Below are 21,024 nucleotides of genomic sequence, written 5' to 3'. Positions count from 1 at the left end.
CTAAAGCAAACATGATTAAGTGACTTGCCCAGGATCACATAGTTTGTAAATGTCTGAGGTCAGATTTGAATTCAAAAACATGTCTTCCTAATTTCTAGCCCAACACTCTCTCCATTAGACCAGCTAGCTGCCTACATCATTTTAAAAATAATTTTAAAACCATTAATGTTTTATCAGTATACACATATTTTGTCTTGGTATTCCTAGAGTCTAATATATGCCAAGACATATTAGTAGGTGCTTACTAAAAGTTGTGATGCTCTCTACAAATCTGTAAGCATGCATTAGATTTAAATGATCAGCATACCAGTAATTTATTCTAATAAGTCAGTACAAAGATGGAAATTACTTCCATGAAATACAAAAAGAGAAATATGTTAAAAATATGACAATTCAAGATAAATTGAGTCTGTATTAATCAGACTAGCTCCTTTTTTTACTTTGCTATTAACCTAGTATAGGATTACCTGAAATTTATAACCCCAAACACCCAATAAACCTGGATATCTGATTTCAAGAAATTAAAGAAAATTGCCCAGAAAAATGGACAACTTTGATTATAATAAATTAAAAAAGTTTTGCAGAAATAACTGTATGGATATGTATACATATATTGCATTTAACATATACTTTAACATATTTAACATGTATTGGTCTACCTGCCATCTGGGGGAAGGGAAAAGTTGGAACAAAAGGTTTTGCAACTGTCAATACTGAAAAATTACCCATGCATATAGCTTATCAATAAAGAGTTATAATAATAAAAAAAAAGTGCAGAAACAAAACCAACAGAAACAAAATTAAAAGTGAAGTACAAAGCTAGGAAAATCTTTTCAGCCAGTGTTTCAGATAAAGGTCTCATTCCTAACATGTCAAATTTATAAGAATACAAGTCATTCCCCAATTGATAAATGGTCAAAGCATATGAACAATTTTCAGATGGAGAAATTAAAGCCTTTCTATAGTTACAGAAAAAGTGCTCTAAATCACTAGTTAGAGAAATGCAAATTAAAAAAAGCTCTGAGGTACCATTTCACAACTCTGATTGGCTCTGATAAATGTTGAAGAGAATGTGGGAAAACTGGGACACTAATACATGGTTGGTGGTGGTGTGAAATGATCCAACCATTCTGGAAAGCAATATGGAATGATACAGTAGTGCTATTACTGAGCCTATATCCCAATAAAATCATAAAGGAGAGGAAAGGACCCATATGTACAAAAATGTTTGTAGACACTCTTTTTGTAGTAACAGCAAATTGGAAAATGAGTAGATGCCCATCAATTGTGGAATGGCTGAATAAGCTGTGGTATATGAAGGTAATGGAATATTATTCTATAAAAAATGAACAAGCTGATTTTTTTAAAGACCTGGAAAGATTTATATGAACTGATTCTGAGCAAAACAACCAGAACTAGGAACACATTGTATGCAATAACATCAAGAAAGTGCATTGATCAACTGTAAAAGATTTGGTTCTTTTTGATGGTTCAGTGAGTCAAAGCAGTCCCAAAAGACTTGACAGAAAATGCCATCTGCATCCAGAAAAAGAACTATGAAGATTGAATGTAAATCTATTTTCACATTTGTTTTTTCTCATCCATGGTTTTTCCTTTTTGTTCTTATTTTTCTCTCCCAACAAGATTTATAAAGCAATGTGTATTAAATAAATTTAAACTTGAGGGGAAATATTGCCCAAATATATTAGAATGGTAATAATAGAAAAAAGCCACCCCAAGAGAAGGAATTAAGTCCTAAACAGATTGGCATTCATAATTTATTAAATACCACGTGAACTTCAGACTATATGCAAAACTCCAGTTCTGATGTACCATGATATTACAATAACCCCAACAACCACATAGTAAACACAACAGAACACCCTATTTTTATTTGTGGCAAAGCTTGTTTATTAAGCTTGGGGGGTAGAGGGAGTAAGGAGAGGGAATGGAAATGGCAGTGATATTATTCTATAACAAAATTATTTGATTTTAATTTTGTTTTTTGGGGGGGACAAAGATATACACAATATGTTTTTGAGTAAAACATTGCTACTGACCAACTTTATTAAGATTCTAGATTAATGTCCCATGCAGGAACTTCCCTAAATAATAACTATTTGAAAACATCTGAAATTAAAAGTTGAAGATTATAGTTAAAGTAACAATAAACTGTAAATTCACAAGATGTAGGATCTGTGCTTACAAGTCTTAATACAACATAGTTAATGATTCATGAGAAGCCATTTCCCAACATTAAAAGAAATGTTTTCATATAGTTATTTTGGTTGATGTTGGAAAGCTTTACCCCAATTCAACTAATAAGACATTTTTTAAATATTAAAAAAACCATTAAAAAATTTAAAAACAGATATAAACAAGATTATTTTGAAATTAACATGCTGTCAAAAATAAATCCTTTAATGGAATTAAAGTATATTTGTAACTTTTTAATTCAAAAAACTAGTTAAATTACTTTTAAAACCATCAATAATAATGTTGGGAAAATGTAGATCGCCCCTAGAAAGTTTGTAAACCAATTCCTCCAATTCTTCATTGCCCCTATATTAAAAAAAAAAAAAAAAAAAAAAAAAAAAAAACAAAGGCTAGGGAAAGCCAAAAGTTTTCTTCTTTAAAAATTTTTACCTAAATAATTGCTATCCCAGTATCTAATTATAAAAATAATTATAAATTTCAATTTAGGAGGAAATCATAAACCTTTAATCTAAAATGATTAAGGAAAATTAATTCTTCTTCCCAAACAAGAATAAAACCAATTTATTTTCCCTTAAACTACAGTAATTGAAAAATGGAATAATTATTTCCCGTCTCTATTTACAATACATCAGTTAATAGATTATCTCACTTTTATAATTAAATAATCCTTATAAGATCATCAGGATAACAAATTTGTAAAAAGTCCTAAACTGGCTGAATGTTTAATTTCCTTTTCATGTTTCCAATACATAACAAAAGCACAATTTATCCATTTACTTAATTTGTTCTTGAAATTTATCAACAAGGGTGGTATTACATAAAAACTATTGAACTCATGTACTCAATTAAATCCCATGGCTTAATCCCCTTTTTCACAACAGTTGTATGTGCAAACTTAGGGAAAAGATTTGTAATACTTTGTCCCCTACTGAGAGATTCAATTTCCCCTCCTAAATATCAATTTATTAATTAGACTGAAATAGAGGTATTATGGCAAAATTTTTAAAGACAGTGTTTTTCCTTTTAAAACACTATACCTGCAGCAAAGTACTATAATATAAGTACACTTAGAGTCAGAATTTGAGCTAAAGGGTACACAGAACTATAACTGAATTGGCAATTGATGACTTCATCAGTATTCACATAGAAGCCTTCAGTTATTAAATTGGAAATTTTTGGCAGGAAATTCCAAAAAGCAAACTTGAAAATCACAGTAGCTAAGGCATAGTCTCCCTGTGGTAGCTAGACTTCATTTAGTCTTCTTTCTTCAATTACATGTAGCTCCTGAAACATTCTGCAAAAACTTTCAAGTAGATTTTCTTTTTTAAACTAGTCAAATGAGAAGAGAGCCCAATCAAAAAAAACAAACAAACAAACAAACAAACAAACAAACAAAAACAAAATTGACTTTTCTCAATATCTTACAATATCTATTTAAAATAATTTACCTAGGACCGGAATTAAAATAATGCTTATATTTTAAATTTTTTGTTGATAAAATTGATCTACAATGGTTGAGGCACCAAGTGGTCAAGTAATATTGATTCATATCCTTTAGGACATCAAGCCCGGATTAGAATCCTAGGCATATTCCTCATTCCCAGATTTTTGCTTCCAAACCCTTGGCTCTATAATGTAATTTAATAATAAAAATCATGGAATTACTGTAACTTAAAAATAAAGCTATTTCAAGGCATAAGGATTTAGGATAGCTGTGTGCTTCATAAATTACAGACAAGTTGCAATCTATGTCAGTGGAAGGAGTTACCTCACTGACAAAAATCACAGATACTTGATAATATTTAAGACAATTTTTTAAAATTATCTAAGGTTGAAGAAACAAATGAAAATTGGGGCTTCACCCTTTTATAAACTGAGAGAACATCACATTCAAATTATATTCCAATAAAAGTTACTCTAATTCCCTTAGATATTTTCATGGCATAAAACCTTTGGCTGCTAGGCAATGATCTGTTTAAAATAATTTAATTGAAGATTCTTAAAATTCCTTCATTTTCTTCTATATGAGGCATCCCTAACCTTTCTTGGCTCAGAAGGGATATTATTTTATTCCTTCTGGTTTTTCTCCATTTCAACTTTATAATGAAAACACATTTCACAATGATTCAAATGAAAAATGAGCTCAGAAGAATTGATTAAAAATACTTGTTCAACCTTAAACTCTGCTTGAATTTCTTTTTTCTTTCTTCTCTGTGCAACCAAAGTGACAAAAACTCCATTAAGACGTGTACAAGGAGGACAGCTAAGGTGAAAAATGGACAGAGTTCCAGCCCTAGAATCAAAAGGACCCAAGTTCAACTCCAGGTTCAGATATTTGACATTTACTAGCTGTGTGATCTCAGGGCAAGTCACTTAATCCTGATTGCCTCTCCCTCCACATCTCCCAAAAAGTTGCATACAAGGTGCAAAGAAATGAATGAATGACTTGACTTCCATTTACAAGACAAACATTAAAGTGCTAAGATGAGCTAGTATACTTATGACTAAAACTTGGGACTTATTGTACACTTAAAAAGCATTTTTTCAACAAGTCAAAGGATTAACTTTTAAAACATTGTTGTTTAACACCAACAAGTCATTGTAGGTTTTGGTTCAGGCTTCAAAACAATTCCATTATCAGGTGGTTGACTAAGCATTAGAGGTTTGTGGCTCTTGAGCTTATGAGCTAAGGTCATGAATATAGCTTCCACATGGTCATTATCATTGGGATTTTTAGCAGAGGTTTCAAATAGTGGCATAGAGTGTGTGTCAGCAAATTTCTGGGCCAAATCTGTAGGAACTTGAATGGCACTTCTCAAGTCACATTTATTTCCAACCAGAATCCTTGGTATATCACTAGCAAGCAAATGTTGTTTGCATTCTTCTATCCATAATGGCAGGCTGTGAAAACTAACTATATTGGTCATGTCATACACAAAGACAACAGCATGTACATTCCTATAGTAGTGCTGCACCATGCTCTTTCTGAAGCGTTCTTGTCCTGCCGTGTCCCATAACTGTATCTGCAAATAAAAAGAAGGGAAAAAAATTACAACAGAATAATTGCAAGTTAAAATACTTAAGAATACTATTTTAGGGGCAACTAGGTTGTGTAGTGGATAGAGCACCAACTCTGAAGTCAGGAGGATCTGAGTTCAAATCTGGTCTAAGACACTTAACACGTCTTAGCTGTGTGACCTTGGGCAAGTCATTTAACCCCAATTGCTTCAGGGAAAAAAAAAATACTATTTTTCTGACCTCCTCCCATCCACAAAAAACCCCATTGCAATTATATAGTACTTTATATTTTTTTCAAAGTACTTTCATACCTATTACTTCAATATTTCAAGAAACCATGATGTCATTTGTGTGGTTGACACAGATCCAAAAAACTAAGTCTTCTTAGTAGGTGATCTTCAGGAGTTACCATTACCTCTCAAAAGTTTACCTTTGGGGATCTAACTTTCTGGCTATTATTTTTTACAACTTCTATCACTGAATAATTTTTTATTATTATAAAAAACTCAGGCATAGCTTGATTCTAATAACAATATAATCGCATAGTTGTTCTGAGGAAAGGTTTAATTATTTGTGCTTACTTGTAAATAGGTGAGAAAGATGTGAGCAACCATCTGGGATATTTGATAGACTTCAAGCTTAGCAACAACATGAGGGGGCAGACTATATATAACATTTAAATAACTATGAGTACAATAAAAGGGGAACAAGAAAAAGAATAAAAACTCAGAAAATTTGAAGGAGGAAAGATCAAAACTATGAGGAAAACTTTCTAGTAGACATTACATCTAACCATTTGGAGGACAGAAGAAGGTTTAGGTTCTTTCCACTTGGTCCTAAAGGGAAGAACCAGGGAACTACTGCAATAGTTACATTGTATATAAAAAAGAGGCAAATTGGATGATATGTATTATCTACTATTCTTATATCACAACCAGACAAGATACCTTGAAAGATGTAACAGCTATAATTCTGACAATCCCCTAATAAATAATATTAAGACACGACATAAATATGGTTAAAAGTGTTCAACCTATCATGAAGGAGGATCCAATGCAGAATCAAGTCAAAAAGAAAACCCATATATAAAATTCACCAGATATCTCCTATTGTCAGATAAAATTGTGCTGATTACATAGAATTTCCAAATACTGCAGAACTTTTTAAAGAAGTTTCACAGCCTCTCAGACAGGAAAAAAAAAAGCAGATGAAGAATGAGCTGGATTTCCTTTGGGAAACTACAGAAATCTTTAAATAATCCTAAGATTTCCCCCTAAAATAAAGGCTATTTTTAAAAGACTAATAATATTCTTCCAGTAATGTTAAATGAGCAGGTAAACCACTTAACCCAGTTTACCTTAGTTTCCTCATCTGAAAAACGAGCTAGAGAAGGTAATGGCAAACCACTCCAGTATCCTTGCCCAGAATTGTTGAAGATATTTTAAAATTTCCCAGATGTCTAGCCACTTTTCTTACTATTAAACTCTGGGTCCAATTTAATTACTGTCTATTTGCATAGCCTACCCTATATAATGCTCACAGCTTTAAAAACAAACAAAAAATAAAAGATGAAGAAAAACTATTCACACACTGGACAAGAGACTTTTTAAAAAATCTGTTACATTTTTACATTTTTTCTGTAAATTTTTAGATTTAATTTTTAAGTGAATGTAAATCTCACTAAGGCAATCCTATAATGTATAACATTTCAAGTTTTTGCACCAAAGAAATCAATGACATTAAAATTTAAAAAGAAACAGTTAAGTGGAAGAAAAAAATTATGTAGCAATCTTATCTAATAAAGATCTGAATTCATTCAATTATATAAAAACAAGAGCTATTTCCTAAGAAATGATGGTCAAAGAATATGAACAAATAGTTCTAAAAAATAAAGATAGAGACCAGCAACCACAAAAAAGTCATGCCACTAATCATAAGAAAAATGCACATTAAGCATTTAGAAGGCAAAGATGACCAAAAAGAGGAAAACTGTTAGAAGGAATCTGAGCATCGAGGAGAGCTGTTAATTGGTTCAATCATTTGGAAAAAAAACCTGCAACTATGTACAAAAGTCACTAAATTCTACCCTTTGACCAGAAATACATAGATATGGATACAAAAGGAATAAGAGAGAAAAGATTTACAAACAAAAATAGGCATAGTACTTTATGTTGCATAAAATAATTATAAACAAAGGGTACTTGTCAATTGGGGAAATAAAATAAATTAATTAATAAGTCAAATAAATTACAGCATATGTATAATTGAATAAATTACTGTAACTCAAGAGAAAATCAAAAAGCAAGATTTAGAGAAGCAATTGAAGACATATAAAATGAAAGAAAAGGAAGAATGAGAAAAACTTATACGACTACAACATTATTTAGAATTGTGACTACGCTAAGCAGTGGGGATACAAAGACAAAAAAGACAAGTATACATGAAAGAACAATGATAAATAAACAACTCACACAGAATGTGTTCCTCTAAGCCCTATTTATCCTTAGCAGTCACAAATTCCTTTCTAATTAGAAAGAAGATTTGGAAATGTATTTTTTTTTTTAATTTTATAATCACAATCTTTTTTTTTTTTTTTTTTCCCCACTGAAATAAGATAACTTTATTGATGGTACACAATATAGGACACTCTAGGCTACTCCCCCTTACTACAGGGGTGGCTGTAGGACAATAATGTGAATGGGGCATGAAATCCCCAGTATAGGAACATAGGGTTAGGGATGTGGGCTCCCCAGTGGTGGAACAACTTTTTTTGGCTGGGGATGAAGATCCATGGCTTCCCACTTTACTCCTTGGAGGCCATGTAGACCATGAGGTCCACTATACGGTTGCTATAACCATACTCATTGTCGTACCAGGAAATGAGCTTGACAAAATGGTCATTGAGGGCAATGCCAGCGCCAGCATCAAAGGTGGAAGAGTGGGTGTTGCTGTTGAAGTCACAGGATACTACCTGGTCCTCTGTGTAGCCCAAGATGCCCTTCAAGGGTCCTTCTGATGCTTGCTTCACCACTTTCTTGATGTCATCATATTTGGCAGGTTTCTCCAGGCGGCAGGTCAGATCCACAACAGATACGTTGGGAGTAGGAACTCGGAAAGCCATGCCTGTGAGCTTTCCGTTCAACTCAGGGATGACCTTGCCTACAGCCTTAGCAGCGCCAGTGGAAGCAGGGATGATGTTCTGAGCAGCACCACGCCCATCACGCCACAGCTTGCCGGAGGGACCGTCAACTGTCTTCTGAGTAGCAGTGATGGCATGAACTGTGGTCATGAGTCCTTCCACAATGCCAAAGTTGTCATGAATGACTTTGGCCAAGGGGGCCAAGCAGTTGGTAGTGCAGGAGGCATTGCTGACAATCTTAAGGGAATTATCGTATTTCTCATGGATCACTCCCATCACAAACATGGGGGCATTAGCAGAAGGTGCAGAAATGATGACACGCTTAGCTCCACCCTTCAAGTGAGCCCCAGCCTTCTCCATGGTGGTAAACACTCCAGTGGACTCCACAACGTATTCGGCTCCAGCATCTCCCCATTTAATGTTGGTGGGATCCCGCTCCTGGAAGATGGTAATGGCCTTTCCATTGATCACCAGCTTTCCATTCTCAGCCTTGACAGTGCCATTGAACTTGCCATGGGTGGAATCATATTGGAACATATAAACCATGTAATTAAGGTCAATGAAGGGGTCATTGATGGCCACAATGTCTACTCCGCTTGAGCAGAAGGCAGCACGGGTCACCAGGCATCCGATACGGCCAAATCCATTGACTCCGACCTTCACCATCTTGTCTCAGGGATGTTCGCAAAGCAGCGGATCCTGGCAGCGAGCTTGGAAGAGGAGCTGAGCACAGTCCTTCTTGACAGTACATATGCACGAGTAATTTTTTTTTTTTACAACATTATCCCTTATATTCGTCTTTCCAAATTTTCCCCCTCCCTCCCTCTACCTCCTCCCCCAGATGACAGGCAATCCCATACATATCAAATGTGCTACAGTATAACCTAGATACAATACATGTGTGCAAAACCAAACTTCCTGTTGCACGGTGAGAATTGGATTCCGAAGGTATAAGTTACCTGGGTAGAAAGACAATAGTGCAAACAGTTTACATTCAATTCCCAATGTTCCTTCTCTGGGTGTAGCTGTTTCTGTCCATCATTGATCAACGGGAAGTGAATTAGATCTTCTTTATGTTGAAGGTAACCATGGAAGTGTATTTTTGATATTAAAAGAATGAAACCAGAAGAGACTAATAATACAATGAGGGGGATAGAAAAGGAAATTGGGAAAGTTATTGTACATAATCAGGGTACTACAAGTAGATATCTATACAAACAAGGGACAAGAATGGGGGTTGAGGGAAGCAGCTGACATTGAGCCTCATCTCTTTGGAACTAGTCAAAATAGGGAATAATAAATACACACACACACACACACACACACACACACACACACACACACACACACAGAGAGAGAGAGCAGGGTATAGAAGTGCATTTCACTCAACATAAAAATAAGAGGGAAAAGAGGAGAAGGAGCATTAGGAAATTAGAATGAAGGGAGATTATTGGAATTTAGTCCTAAGCAAAACAATTTCTAAAGGTGTACAAAAATATCTGTAGTTGAGCTGGCAAAGAATGAAAATCTAAGGGAATACTCACAAATTGGAGAATGGTTGTACAAGTCATAATATGTAAATGTGATGGAAACTATAGTGCCATGAGAAATAATAAAGGGAAAAGTTTCAGAGAAACCTGGGAGATTTAGATGAACTGATGCAGAGTGAAGTTGACTAGAACCAGGATGACTTTTTTGTATTGTACCAAGTCTTAGTGCACAGACATAGGAGAATACTGAGAGAAAATATTGTACATGCTGTTAGACATGTACTAATTGGAGCAGAGAGGTTTTTGTTTGGTTGTTTTTCTTTTTCACAAAGGAAGATTCAACTTGGAGAAAGTGGGGGACTGGATGGCAGCTTTGAAATGACTATGATATAAAGACAAAAGGCATCAAGAAAATTTTTTTTTTTTTTTTTTTTTAATTTCTAATTATCACCAAGGTCTTTCCCAGCTCTAAATCATAGATCCATTTAGATCCACAGATCTAAATCTGTGCCCTCCATTTGTAATATGAAGGTGACAAATGTACAAAAATATTTATAATAACCCTTTTTGTGGTGGCAAAGAATTGGAAACCAAAGGGGCATCCATCAAATGGGGCTAAACAAGTTATAGTATATGAATGGGATAGAATACCATTATGCCATAAGAAATTATGAATAGGATGGTTTTAGAGAAACCTGGAGTTTCTTAAATCCATGTGGAGTGAAGTAGCAGAATTAGGAGACTCAATTTATATAATGAAAAATATTGTAAAGATGAATAGGCAACTTGATGGTGTGGTGAACAGAGTACTGTGCCTGGAATTCAAATCCAGGCACAGACACTTACCACTTGTGTAACCTTGGGCAAATCACTTAACCTGTTTGCCTCAACTATAAAATAGGTATAATAATAACACCTATTTCCCAGGGATAAAAATCCATAAGGTTAAAATGAGATTATATTTATAAAGTGCTAAGCATATATAGTAGGTGCTACTTTAAAAAATTATTAAACAACTTTAACGAATTAGGAACTCTGATCAATACAATGACCAATCACAACTCTAGATGCATGGAAACTTATTCTCTGACAGAGGTGAAGAACAAAATGAAACTGCTTTGTTTATCTACAAGAAGTTTGTTGTTCTGGCTCTCTGTGAAGGTAAGTAGAAAGGTAGCAGGAAGAAAGAAGACATATCATGAAAATAAAGTTTAAAAAAGAGAATTGAGTAGTTGGACTACACCAGGGTTTCTTAATCTTTTCTATTCCAGACTACCTTTAAGTAATCTGGTAAAGCCTATAGACCCATTCTCAAAATGTTTGTAAATGATGATTAAAAAGGAAATCCACTGTAATGAAATAGTTATCAAAATATTTTTAAAAGATAAAAAACCAAATACCCTAGGTTAAGAACTTTTGAACTAGATAATCTCTAATGATTCTCCCAGTTCTAAATTCTACAATCTTATCTTTAGATCAACCATACAAACTAAGAAAAATAGCTATGATGTTTGGATTACATGCAGGAAAAACCATAGGAGAACTGGCCAGGTAAGATTCCTTCTTCTCACTTTCCCAATAAAAGTAGCTAATAAACACATTTTGCTGGAAATCAAATGATTCTTGGGACCAATCTAGAATATTACAATACTCCAATGTGTTTCTGAAACAAATCTCTCCTAAGTTCTCACCCCAATACATTCATAAATCAACATTGTCCAATGCTGCCCAACAGTCTTTTGAGATAAAATACAATTGCGACCTGAATCAAAATGGCTGATATGACACTTAGAAGGAACAACTTTGCATCCTTCTGAAGTCTTACTCTGTTTCTCTCACTTGTATTCCTGCTAGGAGAATGAGTTCTATAAGTCTTATCAAGATTAAATTTGGAGGGATTCAGCACCAGATGTTGGTGAACATAATCTAACAGTTATATATAAAGTATTTCATCTCAAATAGTCTATTTCCAATCTGCTTGAGGGAAATGAGAGGGTGCAGAGAGGGGAAAGTGTTTCATCATCTATGCTTTCATTTTTATTCCATTAATTTTGAGTTTGCCTTTCTCTTAGTGATCTTTTCATTCACATTCTGTACATTACTGGCTTAGCTCAGCTTAACTCATTCAGTCTCATTGTATAAAATCTTCCCATGCGTCTCTAACTTCTCCATATTTAATATACTTTAATGTTTAATGATATCCCATTATGTTCTCATACTAGATTTCAGAACCAATCCCAGCCAGTATATACTCACTTTGTTTTTTAGTTCTCTGCTACCACAAAGAGTGCTACAATGAAGATTTTTCTCTGTCAAAACAACATATAAAGACCTCTTACTAAAAGTTATTAATTTGTATTTGAGAAGTGTAGTCAAATCCAATGAAATCATGGAAAAAAATTTTTTTTGAAGAAATGTGAAAATTTCAATTTCATATAGGAACAAAAGAATAAAAAAGTTGTTCAAAAAACTTTGACCTATATAAAACAAAAGCTCTATAGATCAGGTTACACACAGGGCAAAGGATATAGCTACTCTAAAATATAATAATAAATAATAATTCCCAAATAAATAATATTTGACAGTTAAGTACATTATATAATGCTTTAGAATCCCTTTGCTCTGTACATGCTTGGAATCTCCTTCACTTTACAATGAAAGGTAAGGTGCAGATCTCTTAATTATGGTTCCACATTTTTTCATAACTAAAATTTTTCTTACCTTTGTTGTAGAAATGGAGTATTAGATTTTGGTTAGTTATGTTCCAGGCAAGCTTTGTAAATGCCTAGCTAACAATGTATTTTAAGTATTATGTAACCCAATCACCATTTATAATACTGTTTCTCTTGGGAAATGCATATAGCATTCTAACTTGGACTTGAAGAAACAGGGGGTGACAGGAAGTAGTATATGGAGAGTCAGCTACAAAGCCATGAAGGTTCAGTCCCCACCTCAGTCATATATATGCTGGCTATGTGCTTTAACCTCAAGATGCATTAGGCAACTCTAAGTCTTAAAGTTGCAGACAAAGTTCTGAATTGCATCTGTAAAAGGTAATTTCCTCACCTGGGAGTTCCCTATATCAATGAACACAGAACCAATCCTTGTCCTTCTTCCAATTTGTAGAAATATACATATCACTAGGACCCAATTCTAAATCCAAACTGTGACATCTGTGGCAGCTTCGGAGGCATGTGGTAGAAACCTTAGCAGGGTACAGGTTCTTCCTGCTGGTGATGAAGAGGGCATTAAGTATAAAACAAAGAAGAAAATGGTAGGGGGGAGTGACTAGCAACATATTTAAAATGGTATTTTGTTCTTTCCATTCTCCTTCCTCCCAAATCCAGATACAACCCTCTCTCCCATACCCATCATGCCCCATTGATAAACTTGGATGGGAAAAAAGTTATGCATTTTGGTTTCTTTTGTAATATGTGTGTGCAACTGCTTCCTTTATAATTTTAGTTGTTTTGCTTCTTTCATTTAAAAGCATTCTTCTGATACAAAGGCTTTAGACTGCCAAAGAGGTCCACAGTCCACAAAATGGATTAAGAATCCCTGTCCTAATATGCTATAGAGCCTCTAGAAAGGACTGGCCCCTCCTTCTCTTTCTACTGTAAGCAGTTGCTAATTTTGACTACTTTCAATCACTCATCATTACCTCTGTTACATCTCTGCGGAAGAGAAGAAACACAGAATTATCCCTACCCTCCTGTCTCTGATACAAATAGTCTTGATAAAAAATTGTATATCCCTTCATACTATTAATAACACTTGGGCAACAAACTGAAGAAAAACACAAAATAAGGAAAAAATATACTTTTAAGAAATTGCATTATCAAACCTGTCTATGTTATTCACTAGAATATAGACTAACTAGGCCCTGACCTTTTACTCTTCAAATTTCAATTTTGTTTCTTTTTCTCCCTCTGCATAGCTAGATTTTTTCTTTGGTTGGAATCCTCAAATGGGACAGAGACAGTAAAAACATTTATATGGAGGATATACTTAGGACTGTCAATGAAAAAAAAAAAAATCAGAGGCATTTTCATTCAAGAAATTATTTAATTATATTAAATTTCCCAAAACAGATTCTAACCTTCTCCAAATGTTGCATGTTTGAGGAATTATTAATAAACACAAAACTTTTGTTCTGAAGAATGGTATAAAAACTGATTCTTAAAAACTTCTGATCAAATATATGAATTTTACCTCTACATAAATACTTACAGAGAAAAAAAAATTTAACAGGCTTTATTCAATTTAATTTTTGAGTGGAATACTAATTACTGAATTAGCATTAACTCTGAATTGTCCTTTCATGGGGCTCAAAAGAACGTTAGTCAGATCCAGGTTACTTAACTAGAAGACAGTAGACTTATCTAGAAGGGAGCAGAGTGCTTCACTAAGATCAGAGATAGTGGCAAACTGATAATCTAATTAGTTTTGAAATTACAATAACTTTGCTGTTTGTTTTCAATCAATGTCTTGTCTCCCCAACAAGACTACATTTCTACTTCTTTGAACATCCCCAGTTCTTGCACAAAATAGGCTCTCAGTAGGGACTTACCAATGGCTTTTTAAGATAGCCCTGCTAACAATAAGCCATTTTCTAAAAGAAGCTTACTGAAAATGGCAGTTTTCCAGATTGCAAATATAAGAATATTGAATGTATTGTTTCTCTTTCATCAAAGGTGCTTTTAAGAAGAGTGCATCAGATACATTTGGAAATGAATATAATATAAATGAAATCCCCTAGAGAGAACAAAACAAGATGGGCTGGTTGACTTGTATTGCGTTTCCATGAATATTAGCTTCTATACAGTGCTTGCAATTATTTCATTTGTATGTGACAGTATATATCTACATCAAAAGCATTACTACCCAATATTCATAAATGCGGTTAAAAATTGGTCACTGCTTCCTTTTCTACTGTGACCAGCTACTTACTCTGACTAATTTCAACCATTTGCACCTCTATTATACCATTGAAGAAGAGGAAGAACACAGATTTATCCTCTATCTTCCAGAAAGAAAAATGGATGTAATATAACATGCTCATACAAGGTTTTACATAAGAAATAGGCTTTGAAAGTCTTAGAGCTATTAATGTAAGCTGTTACTTTTTAATTGTCTTTTCCCCCCTTTATAATTTTCCCTATTATACCTACATAGTGTCCTCAAGATCCAAAGAATGAAAAAGCATTTTTTTTAGTGCTTACCCTATGCAAAACACATATTTAAAAAGTTATTAACTGACTGATTCTTCCAAGTCTGAGGCTAGGCAGAGAAGAAATATCCTCACATGTGTCCTCAGTTGACACTGACCATGTTTTATCATGGCCCTCAGCAAACACTCTAGAAATGTCTTGTTCTATACTTATAAAGCTCTGTCTCGTGCCCACCATCCAACTGATACTTCCACAGTGTAGCAGAAAGCACTCGGGTTCTGTATTCACATCCAATCTCTGCATTTTGTAACACCTTCTGTGCATGGGCAATGTGATTTCATTATCATAGGTAATAATAGGGTAGGGATAATTCCCTTTTCCAGTACAGACTGGAAAGAGTTGATAGAGATGGTACAGTGAGGTAAACTTCCCTCAAGGGATCAAAGTAAAAGGAAGAGAGAGAGCCAAGTCCTGCATCAAAGTCTTAACTCATCTCCATCCATCCATCCATCCATCCATCCATCCATCCATATGCCTTAGTAATTAGTAATGACTGTTGGGATCTTAGCCAATGACTTCTGGGATTCAAGTTTCCATATCTAAAAATTAGGGAGCTACACTATTAACAGGCCTCTAAGTAAGGTCCCTAAGTACACCTCTGTTGCAAACTTAACAGGGCACTTCATTGCTCTGAGCTTCAATTTCCCAATCTGTTCAATTAGGGGAATATCTTAGTAACACCTGCTGTGATGTTAGGTCACTTCATTTCTCTGGGCCTCAGTTCCCACCTATCCAATTAGAAGGTTCACTGCTGACTGCCTCTAAGCTCTCCTTTTATCATCCTCTATGACTTGGGTCACTTTCTTTCTCTGAGCCACAGTTCTCCAATTTATCCAGTTAGGGGATGCACTATAAATTGTCTCTCAGATTCCTTAGTAACATCTGCTGTGATGTTAGAGGGTCACTTTTCTTTAGGCCTCAGTTCCCCACCTGTCCAATAGGGGGTGCACTACTGACTGCCCCTCTGAGATGTCTTAGCAACACCTCCTGGAATACTAGGATCACTTTTCTCTGGGCCTCGGTTTCCCAATCTGTTCAATTAGGGGTTCATATTGACTGCCCCTCTAACATCCCTTAGTAACACCAGCTGTGGGGTTAATGCATCATTTTTCTCAGGCCTCTGTTTTCCAATGTGTCCAATTAGGGGGTGCACGATTAACTGCCTCCCTAAGACCTAGTACTATCTGCTGTGATGTCACTATTCTCTGGGCCTCAGTTTTCCAATCTGTATAATTGGAGGGTACACTACTGACTACTTAAGATCCTTAGTAGCATCTGCTGTGAAGTAAGCGGATCACTTTTCTCTAGGCCTCATTTCCCCGATCTGTCCAATTACGGGGTGAGCTATTAACCGCCCCCTACGGCCTCTGCCAGCTCTACCTCCTCTAGCGGAGCATCCCTAGGGGTATCACTGGCCCCACCGCTTCTCTGTAAGTCGGGGATAACCACCGCCGCCCCCCCACTTCGCAGGGGAGTGACAAACGTCCATCGGGGGTCGGCACCCTTAGCAACTTCGGCGGCGGGCGCGGCCCTCGGAGAGCTCACCTTGATGCGCTCGCCGTCGATTTCCACGGCACGCTCGCGGAAGTCCACGCCGATGGTGGCCTCGGTCCGGTCGGGGAAGCGGCCGGCGCAGAAACGGTACGTCAGGCACGTCTTGCCCACGTTGGAATCGCCGATCACAATGATCTTGAAGATGCGGGAGCGGGCTGGAGGCAGCCCCGCGCCACTGCCGCTGGCCGTGAAGCTCGCCTCCAGCGACGACTCCAGCTCCATCGCGGACTGGACCGGACAGCGGCCCGATTGCGCAACGTCCCCTCCCAACCGCGGCCGCCGTTCGGGGACGCGCACGCGCTCCTAGCGCTCGCTTCTCCCGGGCCCCGCGCCTCGCGCGGCCCTCCGACGTGGGCCGGGCGCCGCTTCCACCTCGCGTCGCCGCCACATCCGCCGCGGCCCCGCCCCCGCTCTCCTCGCGGAAGCCGAGAGTCTCGCGCCCGCTGTCCTTCCACACAAGAAGGGAGAAGCTGGGCTCCTGGACGACTTCGGCCAGAAGCGTCGGCGACAGCTGCGAGAGCTGTCAGCTAGCACCCGCTCCGCCTGATGTTCCCGCCCCTGCAGAGAAGGTGCAGAGGCCCAGGGGGGCGGGCCGGGGCCGCGCACTGTGAGATCTCGCGAGAACATCTCCGAAGCCTTCTCTACTCCGTGGCACAGAGCTGGGCGCGAGCCCGGCAGCGGAAGGTAAGGCGTGCGTCCCCGGCGTCGGGAGAGACGCTGTCGCGCGGCTGCTGGGGAACCGGAGAAGGCGCTTCCGGTCGTAGTGAAGGGGCGGGGACCTGGGGAGCCGTGGGTGTGAGCCGCCTCGGGGTCTGGAAAACTGGGTGGGCGGGGGAGGCGCGGGTGATTCTATCTGGAGTGCTCCCGCCCGCGTCTCCCCGGTTGTCTAGGGGATGGAGGGCATTAGATTTAGGCGCTCGCGGGCGTCTAACACTCCGCATCCTCAGCTCGGCTACGAGGGGCGGTGGAGCCCCGGCAGGAGGGGATTTCTTGGGCCTAGCCTCACCTCCGTTAGGCCCCTTCCTCCCTCAGCTTCATTTTATTTTCAACTTGAATTCTCTCTCTTCCCTCTCCTTAAGAAAGCTTGAAAAACAAAACACGTAACAAATGTGTTTAAAAAAGGAAAACAAACTTCCACAAAAGTCCCGTCCTAGGGGGAAAAAGGTGCCTCTGAGTCCGCCACTCTGTCGGAGGTAGGTAGCATGTGTCGTCCCGAGTCCTCTGCCCTTGTGTCTGGTCACCTGTTACTCAGAATCCCCGAGTCCTCCAGAGCGGTTGTCTTTGCGGTGTTATTGACGCTGTGTAATTGTTCTGCCCGTGCTGCTGCTCGCTTCCATCTGCATCAGTTCTTACAACTTCGTTAATTACCACGGGGTTCCGTCCCTTTGAGACTTTCCCGTTCATAGCCCCATCAACGACTCATGCTCCTCTTTTCCCCATTTTCCATCTTCTTACACCTTACTTCTCGTCCCCACTGGTGATAGCGGGACTCTGGTTTTCTTTGTTGTTCTTTGCACATTCCATTTCCCCAGTCTGGACATTTTTACTGTTTGTTTGTTCTTAAAGACTTGAATATTCTCTCTTACCTCCTGGTCTCCTTTAAATTACAAATAAAATTCTCTCTTCTCAGAGAAGCATTTTCTCACCCCGTTCTTTCTCTTATTCTGCAATGAGTCTTGTACATAGCTAGCATTTTTCTACACAATCTTTTATTTTTTTAAATGTTATTTCTTTTTAAAATACACAGCTTTATGAATCATGTTGGGAAAGAAAAATCAAAACAAAAGGAAAAAACCATGGGAAAGAAAAAAAAGTGAACATAGGTTGTGAATCCCGTGAGAGCTAAGACTTTTCTAACCTTTGTTTGTATCTCTAGCTTTGTTGTTGTTTGTCCTTCCTTCTCTAAGAGGACCACGACATCAGGAAAGTGATGCTTGACATGCAAGTGAATTGGATTTATGTGAGGGAGGGCTGTGCAGGGTTGCCTGCCTCACTTTCCTCTCCAGAGTCATCTGGTCCAGTGGCAAGATCTGGATCAAGACGACTGGAGATGGCCCCGGATGAAATGGGAGAAATTCCAATTTGATTAGCCCTTTAGTACTTCAAACTCAATATGTCCTGAAAGGACTCATTTTTAGCACAGTGCTAAAGGGAATTGCAAAATGACATGTTCAGTTCATACCTTAAAATACTCAAAAGAAACACTTGTTGAAAACAAATTATTTTGTTTTTTTTAATGTGCACATGAAAAAATTTTAACAGATTATAGGAAGGAAAGAAAAAATACACTTTTGTTCAATTCTATTCTTTCCTAATCAATTTACTACCCAACTTTCCCCAATGATTGTTCCAGATTTTCTTGTCTCCTCAAATCTTCCATTGGGCCCCTTTCTTTCATCATCTCATTGAGGACTTGGTCTAATAATTCATTGAAAAAAATTAGCACCATTCACCAAAAGCTTCCCCTGTGGATCCCTACGCCTCCATCTTATATCATGCAAACAAATTTCTTCCCCAGTATTCACTCCAGCCTCTCATTATGAAGTGGCTCTTTTGTCGAGGCTAACCTCTCTCCATGTACCCTTGATGCCATATCTTAGTATTTCTTCCAGCAGTTTGCCCCCACATTTATCCCCATTCTCCAATCTTCAAGTCTCTCCCTGCCTAATACCTCCATCTCTTCTGCTTTAACACACATCCATCCCATTCTTAGAAAATCCTTGTTAAATCCTTTATTGTACACTGGCTATCATCCTATATATCTCCTACCTTCACTTCCTTTGTTTCACTCTCCCATGACATTTTTGCAATCTGGCTTCTGACCCTGTCCAACTTGAAATAGTCCTCTCCAAAATTACTAATAATTTCTTAATTTTCAATTCAAATGGTCTCTTTTCAGACCTTCTTGATCTCTCTACAGCCTTTAATACTGTTGATCATCTCCTTGATATTCTTTCCTCTCAGGGTTTTATGAAATTATTCTGTCTGCATTATTTTATGTGCTCCTTCATTCTTCTTTGCTGGTTCCTCATCCGTGTTTCCTTCTAACTGTGGATGTTCCTCAAGTCAGTGTGTTATTTGGGTTTTTTTCTCTATACTGTCTGTCTTGGTAATCTTATCAGGAATACAGTTTTCATATCTATGTTGATGATCCCCAAATTCATATCTCAAACTCTTGTCTTGTTTCTGGACTCTAGTCTAAAATCATTAAGTATTTTAAACTGGATATCTAGTAGAATCTCAGATTTAACATATTCAAAACAGAATTCACCGTTTCTCTAAAATCTTCTCATTCATACTTCCCTGTTATTGTTGAGGATACTACTGTCTTCCTGTCTCTGAAACGTACAACTGTGGTATCATACTTGAGGCCTCATTCTTATTCTACATAATCAGTCCTCTGCCAAATCCTGTTTCTAACCTAGTTCAGATCTTCATCACTTCTCTAGACTATTACAGTAATCTTCAAACTAGTCTTCTTGCATCAAGTCTCTAGCCAATCCAATTCACTGGCCATTCAACTCCAAGGAAGTTAACATGTCTTTAGTATCAAATATGAACGCCTCTTTTTGACCTTTAAAGCATCTCATAACATTGCCCTTTCCCACCTTTCCAGTCTTCTTAAACATTACTTCCTTCCATGTACTTGTACTGGGCTTGATATTGACACTCCACTTCCTATCTCTGTGCCTTCAACCACTTCTCCCTTTACCTGGAATGCTCTTTCCCCAAACCCCAAATCTCACCTCTGCTTCTTATTTTCTCTGCCTTCCTTTAAGACCAGCTTAAATTCTATCTTTTCAGTCTTTTTCCTTGTCCTTGGCAGCTATATCTTTTCATGTCAGGTTATCTTCTGTCTATTTTAATCAATCCTTTATATCTTATACTAACTACTTATTACATACAATCTCCCCAATAGAGTGTAAACTTTGTGAGGTCAGGGATTTTTGCTTTTCTTTGTATCCCTAGCACTTAGGACAGTACTTATCATATTTTAGGTACCTAATAAATGTTCATTGACAGCAAAACAAATTGAGAGAAAAGAAAATGGTGAACCAGTAGGAATTATATGATTGAAGAAGAGAAAATGACAAAATTTGTTTTGTTTCTATGCTATCTGATTCAGTGTCCTTAAAATCTAATTACAAATTAATGGGACAATTCTCCTTCACACCCCCTTTTACAAAATTTTAGAATCCCTAAAGATGCCAAATTTTGTGGTTTCTGTTGAAAGTAGAATAATATAAGCACTGAAGATAAATTTTTTAAAAGGCTAGATGATCAATTCTTGGGTATGTGTAGCGGAGATTGCTATGGAAGTACAAGTTAGAATTGAAGGTCCTGAGGTCCCTTCCTGCTATTAAGACTTCATGAT

General features: G+C 37.2%; 2 protein-coding genes and 1 pseudogene across 9 annotated transcripts in view; 1 reads left to right on the top strand and 2 right to left on the bottom strand.

Moving 5' to 3' along the window:
• Window positions 1-1,887: 1,887 nt before the first annotated feature.
• RAB33B (RAB33B, member RAS oncogene family) lies at window positions 1,888-16,937 on the bottom strand. Its single transcript, XM_074272625.1, has 2 exons — window positions 16,641-16,937; window positions 1,888-5,240 (listed from the first exon to the last, which is right to left on the bottom strand). The coding sequence occupies exons 1-2, from the start codon at window positions 16,869-16,871 to the stop codon at window positions 4,800-4,802; spliced, it is 672 nt and encodes a 223-aa protein (XP_074128726.1). The 5' UTR covers window positions 16,872-16,937; the 3' UTR covers window positions 1,888-4,799.
• LOC141545530 (glyceraldehyde-3-phosphate dehydrogenase pseudogene) lies at window positions 7,949-9,118 on the bottom strand (annotated as a pseudogene).
• A 258-nt stretch (window positions 16,938-17,195) lies between the features above and the next one.
• LOC141545529 (malate synthase-like) overlaps window positions 17,196-21,024 on the top strand; it is a 102,268-nt gene continuing 98,439 nt past the window's right edge. For 4 of the 8 annotated variants that reach the window (XM_074272623.1, XM_074272617.1, XM_074272616.1 and 1 more), the window contains exon 1: window positions 17,196-17,333. In XM_074272623.1, the coding sequence (XP_074128724.1) occupies window positions 17,196-17,333 (138 nt within the window). Of the gene's footprint in view, window positions 17,334-17,441; window positions 17,843-21,024 lie in introns of those variants that run through there. The other 4 variants (XM_074272619.1, XM_074272618.1, XM_074272621.1 and 1 more) reach the window with 3 other exon arrangements.

This window comes from Sminthopsis crassicaudata, chromosome 6, assembly GCF_048593235.1.
Source record: "Sminthopsis crassicaudata isolate SCR6 chromosome 6, ASM4859323v1, whole genome shotgun sequence".
NCBI lineage: Eukaryota > Metazoa > Chordata > Mammalia > Dasyuromorphia > Dasyuridae > Sminthopsis > Sminthopsis crassicaudata.
The sequence above is the reverse complement of the archived record's forward strand: the minus strand, read 5'-3'. Positions and strand labels throughout refer to the sequence as shown.

Coding starts and splice junctions, on each gene's coding strand:
- RAB33B (XM_074272625.1), bottom strand. CDS start 16,871: ATGGAGCTGGAGTCGTCGCTGGAGGCGAGCTTCACGGCCAGCGGCAGT. Junction 5,241..16,640: donor TCGACGGCGAGCGCATCAAG/GTGAGCTCTCCG, acceptor TTTTATTTGCAG/ATACAGTTATGGGACACGGC.